Source organism: Orbicella franksi, chromosome 13 (genome assembly GCF_964199315.1).
Source record: "Orbicella franksi chromosome 13, jaOrbFran1.1, whole genome shotgun sequence".
NCBI lineage: Eukaryota > Metazoa > Cnidaria > Anthozoa > Scleractinia > Merulinidae > Orbicella > Orbicella franksi.
The window spans coordinates 1,061,421-1,070,751 of record NC_138157.1 but is presented as its reverse complement, the minus strand read 5'-3'; the positions used below and the strand labels follow the sequence as shown (position 1 = coordinate 1,070,751).

At 39.4% G+C, this 9,331-nt stretch overlaps 1 protein-coding gene across 1 annotated transcript; it reads right to left on the bottom strand.

Annotated features, from left to right (window-relative positions):
• Positions 1-1,090: 1,090 nt before the first annotated feature.
• On the bottom strand, positions 1,091-6,429 carry LOC145465490 (uncharacterized). Its single transcript, XM_081449272.1, has 5 exons — positions 6,261-6,429; positions 5,487-5,686; positions 2,368-2,491; positions 1,770-2,153; positions 1,091-1,547 (listed from the first exon to the last, which is right to left on the bottom strand). Exons 1-5 carry the CDS (start codon positions 6,366-6,368, stop codon positions 1,266-1,268), a joined length of 1,098 nt encoding a protein of 365 aa, XP_081305398.1. The 5' UTR covers positions 6,369-6,429; the 3' UTR covers positions 1,091-1,265.
• Between the last annotated feature and the right edge of the window lie 2,902 nt (positions 6,430-9,331).

Below are 9,331 nucleotides of genomic sequence, written 5' to 3'. Positions count from 1 at the left end.
CACACAAGCAAGCTAAGCGAAAGAAAAGAACTTGTGAAATTTAGGATAGGCAATCACAAACTAAGGATTGAAACTGGTAGATATGATCAAAATTCCATATTTGTGAATCTAATCAAATTGAAGATGAATCTCACATTCTTATGTATTGCATTGAATACTCTACTCTAAGAGATGGATTTTATATAAGAATAGAAAATATCGTTCCAAATTATAAGCAATTATCTCCATTACAAGCCACCGACGAACTTATGACCTCTGCAAATCATACATTAATATTGAACTAGCAAAATTCATTTCATCTTTATTTGATGTATGCAATATTCTTCTTTGAAATCAAACCAATGTAACTTGATTGCTATATCATAACACTATTTTAATAGAATTCTACTTGCATATTAATGCAAATGCTGCAATCTGATTAGCTGAGCTACTCGTATACTATCAGCCATTAGTATCACCCAACTAGTGGACTAATGCAATTCCTGCATTTTGATTGGCTACGCTACTAGGGGACTATTAGTAATAGTCATCGAGTAGCGAAATTGGCGCCATCGAGCGTGACGCTTTCTTTCGTTTTATTCCCAAATAAATATTTTTTCAACTTGCTTTTGCTAACTTTATTAGTACCTTTTCTGTCCGACTAGTTGGATGATACTAAAACAATTAGACCCTTCGCCCTCAAGGGCCACGGGTCAATAGTCCATTCGGCTTCGCCTCATGGGCTATTGACCCGTAGCCCTTGCGGGCTACGGGTCTAATTGTTAATTAGAATGCAGTAGCTGTCTGTCGTCCACGAAATGCGACGTTTTTATAGTTTTTTCGAAGTTTTGGAAGAAAGTTTGGATGTAAATGGATAATTAAATTCCTGAGAAGACTAAAAGAAGGAGATAAACGGATTCTTGACTTTAAAAACTTGAAATTATTGAAAAACCGGTGCGCGCGCGTAAACAACTGCAAATTTACCAAGGACGATTCAATACGTGCGATTTTGTTAAAGCGTAAAGTTCAATAATGCGTCGAAAAATATTTGGAAACCATTATTTGCGATAGTTGATTGTTGACTATCGCCTCATAGAAATCGAGAGCGGATAATCTAATTGTTAAATATGTTCATGAAAATCGTTACTGTTTCAGTTAAGTTTTAGTTTACAAAAGCTTTTGCAACACTGTATGTATTTATGATCATGCAAATAAAGCTAGTTGTTGTTGTTAGCGTTGAACTCGCCGGATTGTGTCTTTTTCGCTAGATGTAACAAATAACTCCATTATTTCACGTAGATAAAGGCCGTCTGTTGGTAATCTCCATAGCGTGAGTACATACTGAAGTGCAAACTACTTGTGGTAGACACCTGATTGTGACAGCCTTGCGGAGAGTTACAACTAGACACACCGATCCCTAAGGCGTAGTCATCCGGGTTACATCCATTAGGTGACCGAGGTAGACTGGTGTCACCGATGCAACCAATACGACAGATGTGGGTCCCAGGCTCCGTGTTGGGATTTGCCACCAAGTTACAAAGATTTCCCAAGTTAAGACCGCACCATTCCTTCAGAGAAGAAAACAAATTAATTCGCTATCGTCTGAAAAACAAATTCATACAAATTGCCTTTGTTTTCTTATCCAGTAAGAATAAATCATTTTTCAATTCTAAATGCAGAAGGTTTATTTTCCAAAGACTGGCGCGTTTCCAGCTACGTACAAATAAGACTTAAATTGCGTACGTAAAGAAATTCAGTTTAGGAATTAAAGTAATTATGGAATTTCTTACTGTTTTTAAATGCCCCAGGTCCAAGTGTTTTCCAAGCTTTTTCATCAGAGTCTCAAAAGTGTATTCCTCTTGCACTTCGATTGCGAACTGAGTACCAAAGAGCTGAGTAAGCGTCAGACCACGATTATGCGTAAAGGTTGCGCAGTCACTACGAGGACCGCTGTAACACACGCGTAAAACTTGATTTGCCACAGAAAACCAACCTGGGTTTTTCATGGATGATGTTTTGGTGAGGTCAGCGGCATCCCAAGGACTCACTACGTCCTCGTTGGCCCAAAGCGGACTAGTGGGCGAGAAATCTCCCGACATGCCTGCGATGCGTGCCACTAGAGTCCAGCCTTCGTTCTGTTCTTGGCATGTCGATTTGATTATTTCACAATGAGTCTGCAAGATAACAGATGTCAAATTTGATTTCCTTAATTTTACCAAATTAAGGTGGTTTAATAGTCTCTGTTGCACCTAAATGATAACATAATCGTTCATTAATTACTTCTCTTTTTTATCGTGATGGACAGTTTTAAGTGTAGACAAGATGCGTATCATGCCAGATGAAAATATACTTCGTATAAAGTCTACTCAGGAGTGCATCGCGACGTACCTGATAAGGTCTGCCGCGAGCAGCCTGGAGCCAAAAGACACCACTCTGAGCGCCTGGAACAGAATGTAAGACGTCATCGCAGGATTTTGCTGGGTTCTGAACGGAACCAAGACCGTCAGTAGGCCTAAGCAAAAGAACAATATTTCTACAATTTTAGGCAATAGGCCATATTCGTGTTCTCGGTATTGGACTGGAACTAGCTTGCAACTGAGACTAATGCGGAGAGTCTTTTCAAATGCAAATGACTCTAATCGCTTTTTAATGATATTCCCCCGCATGAGCCTCAATTGCAAGCTAGTTCCAGTCCAACACCGAGAATACGAATATGGCCCATTAGCTGTTGTGGCAATAAATTAAACGAATACTAGAAATAAACTATCAAAGTTAGCATAAAAAACTAAATATAAGAAACGATTTGGAGTACACGAGACAAGAAATATAAGCCATAGAAACCGACGTTTCGGTGAATTTAAGCCATCATCAAGGTTACATAATTAATGATAAAAATCAGTTTGTGAAGAGGCTAAGTTGACGCGAATTTGCATAAAAGAGTGCCAAGCTCAAACACAGTCTCAAGAAATTGAACCCTAGCTGACAGGAGTAAAACCAGTCGGCTAATTGCAAGCGTCACCGAGGAGTGGAACTCGGTTACCCCGTGAAATATCTCCCGCTATATAGTGAACAGAGCAGAAGTTGTCCTAACCTTTCGGCCACGCTGCCTCCTCGTTGTGAGAGCAAGGTAATTACACAAAAAACGTTTCTACACGCGTCCGCGCTGGAAGTGAATTGAAGGACTTACAAAACCAATCTGGAAAATCCCCGACTTTCTGGAATTGCTACGTCCGAATCAGCTTGAGTGTGAACATCAAGTAAAAGTTGATATTGTGAATTTCATTTTACCTGGTTACCTTTCAGTAAGTTAGTCATAGAAAACTGGGTTTGGAACAGGGTGGCGCGGTAAGCTCAATGGCTAATGATCGCAGCAAGAAATGGCAAGAGGCAAAGATTATACTACATAATATATAAAAAACTATACCTTCCTAACTTATTTCGAAGAGGCTTAAAAACAAATGACTTTGTCATAAGATTTTATTTACTTTATCTTTATTAATTTAAAAACAGAGTCCCCTGAACGCCGGAATTTTTCGATTCTCTGGTGTTCTTACGGACGAATGATAAAAAAAATGGTAGGAATATTCACGTTCCTTGATTTATACGATATGTAAGTTATTTTGCTTCGGAATAACAATGTACATGTAACTGTGGACTCGCATAGTCAGGAAGGGCTTTTTTGGGGTCAATAGCACTGGAGAATAATTGCGAGGAGTCGTTAAAGTTTAAAATAAAATAAAATGAAATAACAATATTGCCGATATCCTGAAGTACTCTAAGTAAAAGTGTGGCCAGGGTCTTGTTGAAATGTCTAGCAGGTCCTAAATTGTGTAACTTTCAGTCTTCATGCTTTGAGAGAAGAGTAAATTCAAATTCGTTTAGTTTCACCAAGATATATGTAGCTGCAAGAACATTCCCGTCGTGCTAATATTGTTGCTAGAAAAAAAAAGACAAACAGCAGTCTCACGGTTAACACTAGAAAGTGTATTTGTACTTGTAACAAACGACGGTATAACAAAACTACCTGTGGCTTTTCGTGAAAATGATTTTTCTCTGAAAATCTATGGTTGCTGTGAATCTAAATAATATTAGATCTGTAGAGTGTAGCGTACTTAAGATACCACAATGAAAGTCAAATGCTTTTACAAGAACCTTTTATTAGGCAAGAAAATCATCGTGGTCTATACAACGATTCATTTCAACTCGAGGGGATTTGTTAGACTAGTAAGACGACAAAAACGAAAATATTTTAGCCTACTGTATTTACGTTTTGTCTATGTTGTAGATCTCCTATATGATCATGACAATGTTAAAAGTTCGTAACTGATTTAAAGTTATCAGGAAAAACACTTAAACAGTCTAGGAATTTTCCTTTCTTCCAGCAATTTCTTTAGCTAGCGAACTAATTCCTGGACAAATCTGCACGGAAAGGTTTCTTATCCTTGTCTAAATAATCAATAGTGAACCGAAAATCTTTGTTACACTTTACAACCAGATAGTACCAAACAAAACCAAAATCAGCGAGAGTGTTCAAATAATAAATGGCCCGCTTGTTGTTTGTCCGACAAAAGTTACACCGCTCACGAAGTTGTTTGTCTAAAAACATGGGCTAATATTGAAGAAAGTGATCTCCCAAAACGCGATCTACCGGGTTGCTGGGTAATTGTGACCTTGCTCCGGACAAACAGCAAAATGACCTTGTAGTTCGTTACAGTGGATATAACTGACTGTTAAATGCCCAGTCGTGGTCTTCCGCTAACTTATCAATTACGCCTTTTTTCGTCAAAGTGTATTTTAAACTAATCGCGATAAGTTATTGGCTGCTGTCCCCACTGCCACTTAACTCCGTGTGATCCCCAAGGTCACGTGCTTGTCCTGTAATGTGAACATGCGGGACTTCTCTGCAATGACAGCAGCACAATACCCAGTCATCATCAGGAATAGATAAAGTAAAACAATTGTTTAAGTTGTTAAAGCGTGCTGTTTGTCCGGTTCGGGAAGGATAACACAAAGCACAGTTACCCAGCCGACTAGTTGCACCTAGTTTGCTTAGCTTACTACCTGGCTTTGTAATATGAAGTTAGTTAGCTAAGATGTATTGATACACTCTTGACAACCCTCTAGCATAATTCCATGCTTCTTGCAAAGTTTCCAGCTACTCATTTATCCGATAAATCTGGTAGAAAGAGCTATACGCCCAAGAACGCAATTGATTTTAATTTTGATGGACGAAGTAATTATCACCAGATAACCTCTCAATGGTGGAGTAAACATATAGATTAGGTTAGACGGGCAAAAGAGAATAACCTCTGGTCCACCTGAGTCTGTGTTGAAGTTGAAAAGACAGTGTAGAAGAAAATTTGCTGGGTTATCGATTTATTCGTTAGTTGATCAGGATATACTCAAACTGAAGTCATCAACTTTTCACCACTGGTAGGGAGTAACTTAGTAACCGCTCTCTGTAACACAAATCCTGGGGAACTGAGTCCGAGAATGGTTGTACTTACCCTCCTGTTGCTGGGCCTTGGGGCAAAGGTGGCGGAGACCCGGGACACGGGCTTTCAACGGGAGGTGATGTTGGCGGCAGTACGGACCCTCCACAGTTGCAAGGGGGACAGTCTCGCCCATCTCTTCCGTCTCTTCCAGGGAGACCCGGAGGCCCGGGAGGACCCGGCGGTCCAGCCCGAGCCGAAGGACAAAACAAAATCTGAAGAAAAACATGGAATCTTGATCTCACCAATTGAATTGTTACTATTGAATAAACTGTATGTATAAAGTGTCCTTACACTCAGTCTATGATTGATACTGAATAAACCGTATGTGTCCTTAAACTTCTATGATTGATATCAGAGAGAGCATGCAACCTGTGCCCTCGACTTTAAAGGAGAGCATATCGTCAGGTAATTTGAGAAAATAAGTAGAAGTAGTACAAGCTGTAAAATATCTTTCTGCTTAGCGGATGGGGTGAGATCAGCTAAGTAGCTAGCACTGTTTCAGCCTGCAATTCAGATAGTCCTCACAAAGAAACAGCTTTTTCGCCACTCGAGTTGATAAACATGAAAACAGTATTCCTAGTGAAAAAAGGTTCCATTTTAAGGCAGCAACGTTTCGTTCAATAACATAAAAAAAAACGATAACGAAAGTTAATAAACTTTATTTTTTCACTGTTGTTGAGGCTGTGAAATAAAGTATATTAAATCACGCAATACCTACGAAAATATAATGGGCAAGGAAAAAGACAACATTTAGATATTTTGTTCTAGTGTTCATCTATCGCCTACCTTTCCTGGATTTATGGTATACGATCTTCTGTGGTGTTGTCCATCTTGGGAAGCCAAAGAGATCACTACCACCGTTAAAAAGAGTAGTACTATTTTAACAAAACCCATTCTTTTCTTGCGTTTTTGAAAACTACGCGCGGCTTGCAAATGTGAACAGGTTACGGCTTAATTGTTTTGTTTTCACAACGAGAACAGATGAAGTGGCACGTTCATGGACTATTGTTGTTCATAGCTTGTGGTTTAAAGGTGGAGACCAATGGCAGCTGGAACAGGTGACGAATGTGCGGGTGGCCTTGACTGACATTGCTACAATCTTAACTCTCACAGGACTTTTTTCAGATTCTGTACCACATCTCTCAATTGATTTTCTGTTAAAATTCAAACAGGATGTGAATTAATTTTCCTCATTGTCTACAAAAAAATCTTTTTCGTCTTCCTTGAGACCAGTAGAAGCTAATAAAAGGAAAAGCGATCGGAGGCAATCATTATATTTCAAAATGAGTCTGTGTCGGTTTTTCCTCCCGTGATTTAGAAAATCTAAGTGGAGCCAACGGGAGATTTACAATAATGATAACGATAACGATGACAATGACAATGACAATGACAATGACAATGATAGACTACGAGTAGTCCCTTTTTCGCTTAGTCTGTCGAGCGTGACCGTAAATAAACCTGGAAGGAAAAATGGCCGCGCGAAATCCTGGAATCTAGAAACCGGGATTTCGCGCGGCCATTTTTAGGACAAATTACTATAGGCCAATTCGGAGTTTGACGAATTAGTACAAAAATTAGGTCTTTGGCTCTCGAGTTTAGAAGAGAGGTTTTAGATTTATGTTTCTTTTTTAAATGTCTAAAGGGCACACTGAATTTGACGTCCCATCGTATGTAAGCTTCGAATCATATAAGTACGATTTGAAAAATACAGAAGCCATACTTCGGTCGTTTTAGAACCACTCTGACGTCTTTAAATTCTCATTTTTTAATCGCATTGTGGATTTATGGAACGGCCTCCCTGTAGCCATCAGGTCAATTGATCAATTATCTATCATTGTTTAGTAAGAAAGTGAATCAGTTTTATATTAATAAATTTAACTTAAATAAGGAGAAATTTTTCTAGTTTTCTAATGACTTATTTTGGTTGCGATTCGTCTATATTAGTATTCTATGTATTTTATTTCTTATCTTATCTTGGCTTCCTGGAACCTTTTTGGCCATTCTTGAGGGCAAAACACACCTGGCAGGGACCCAAAAGGACAAGATGCCACTGGGGCTGCATGTTTAGACCAAGGTTAAAGCAATTTGGCTTCCTGGAGCATTTTTGGCCTTGAGATCTCAGCGATTTCGAAAAAACATGCCCGCTAAGTTTTCGCCTGGATTATGATATAAGCTAATGCAGCCCCTGTTAAACTTGTTTACTCACTGGAAAGAAACAGAGACAGGGCTACGCACAACTTGATTTTAACCACCTTAGGGTTAATCTCTAAGAGCTTGGACGATATTTCCAAAACCAAGAGACCTCAAATTATTTCGCGAACACCTTGTCTTTAGTGAAATCGCCAAGCAAAAAAATAATCGAAAGCCTCGTTATGTGCATGATGGCAAAAATATAGCTAACTAAGACACTGGAAAGAACCAGAGACCGCGCTGCGGACATCTTGAGTTTGACCAACTTAGGCTTGATTTCCAAGAGCTTGGACAATATTTTCGAGTCCCAGTGACTTCCAAGTAACTCGCCGAGACCTTGTGCTTCAGTGGAATTAAAAAAAAGGAAAAATAATCAAAAGCTAGGTTATGTGCATAGTGGCCGACATATAGACACTGGAAAAAATGCAGACACCGGGCGGCTAAAACTTTGATTTTGACCAACTTAATATTGATTTCCAAGAACTTGGACAATATTTCCAATTCCCAGGGACTCTAAACTAACCGGTGATGACCTTGGTTTTCCCAGGCCCAGGGACTTTGAAATGACTGGGAAAAAACTTGTCCTCTACTGAGATCGACATGCGAAAAATAATTCAAAGCTTGCTTATGTCCATGGTGGCCGAAATTAGCTTACTTAAACAGTGGAAAGAAGCAGAGACCGGCTGACGCAAACCTTCATTTTGACCTACTTAGGCTTAATTTCCAAGAGCTTGGATGAAGTTTCCGAGTACCAGGGACTTCAAACTAACTCCTAACGACCTCGCTTTTCAGAGAAATTAAAAAGCAAAAAATAATCGAAAGCTTTCTTCTGTGCATGGTGGCGGAAATTTAGCCCCTGTTGGACTTACTCGGACATTGAAAAGAAGAAGAGACCGGGACTTGCAAACTTTGATTTTGACCTACTTAGGCTTGATTTCCAAAAGCTTGGACGATATTTCCGAGACCCAAAGACTTCAAACTATTTCTCTCTAACAGTGGTTATATTTCGGCCAGCATGCACATAACCAAGCTTTGGAATATTTTTCCCTTGTCGATTTTACTAAAGGACAATGTCTTCTCGAGTTAGTTTAAAGTCCCTGAACCACGAAAATATCTTCTAAGGTCTTGGAAATCATCCCTAAGTAAGTCAAAATCAAAGTTTGCGCACCCCAGTCGCTGCTTATTTTCAGTGTCTGTGTAAGTTTAACAGGGGCTATATTCCGGCCAGACTGCTAATATAACCAAGCTTTCGATTATTTTTACCCCTCTCGTGATCTCACTAAGAGACAAAGTCTTCTCGAGTGAGTTTAGAGTCCCTGGGACTCTGATATATCGTCCAAACTCTTGGAAATCATGCCTAAGTAGGTTAAAATCATGGTGTGCGTAGCCCGGTCTCTGCTACTTTCCAGTGTTTACGTTTAAGGTGGCTGAACACAGTTTTCGCGCGTGCTTTTGCTGATGCAATTCAGCCGCGTACAAGGATTGGAAAAAACAAACATGCCGTCAATAGAGCGATCATTTTATTTACTCAACACCCGCACTATCTGTGCTATTTTTCTCTGTAACTGAACGGAGTGTATTGATGGTCTTAGTATTTTATTACGAAGATATGTTAGAAAAGGTAACGATGCAAAGAACCCAGCAATTCTCAGCTTTTTCTTTGTTGC

Bases quoted from the DNA above. Each gene is read 5' to 3' on its own strand.
- LOC145465490 (XM_081449272.1), bottom strand. From the start codon at position 6,368: ATGGGTTTTGTTAAAATAGTACTACTCTTTTTAACGGTGGTAGTGATC. The intron at 2,492-5,486 runs GTAAGTACAACC...TCTTTTGCTTAG, and splicing joins CAAGGCCCAGCAACAGGAGG to GCCTACTGACGGTCTTGGTT. The intron at 2,154-2,367 runs GTACGTCGCGAT...GTTATCTTGCAG, and splicing joins CTCGCGGCAGACCTTATCAG to ACTCATTGTGAAATAATCAA.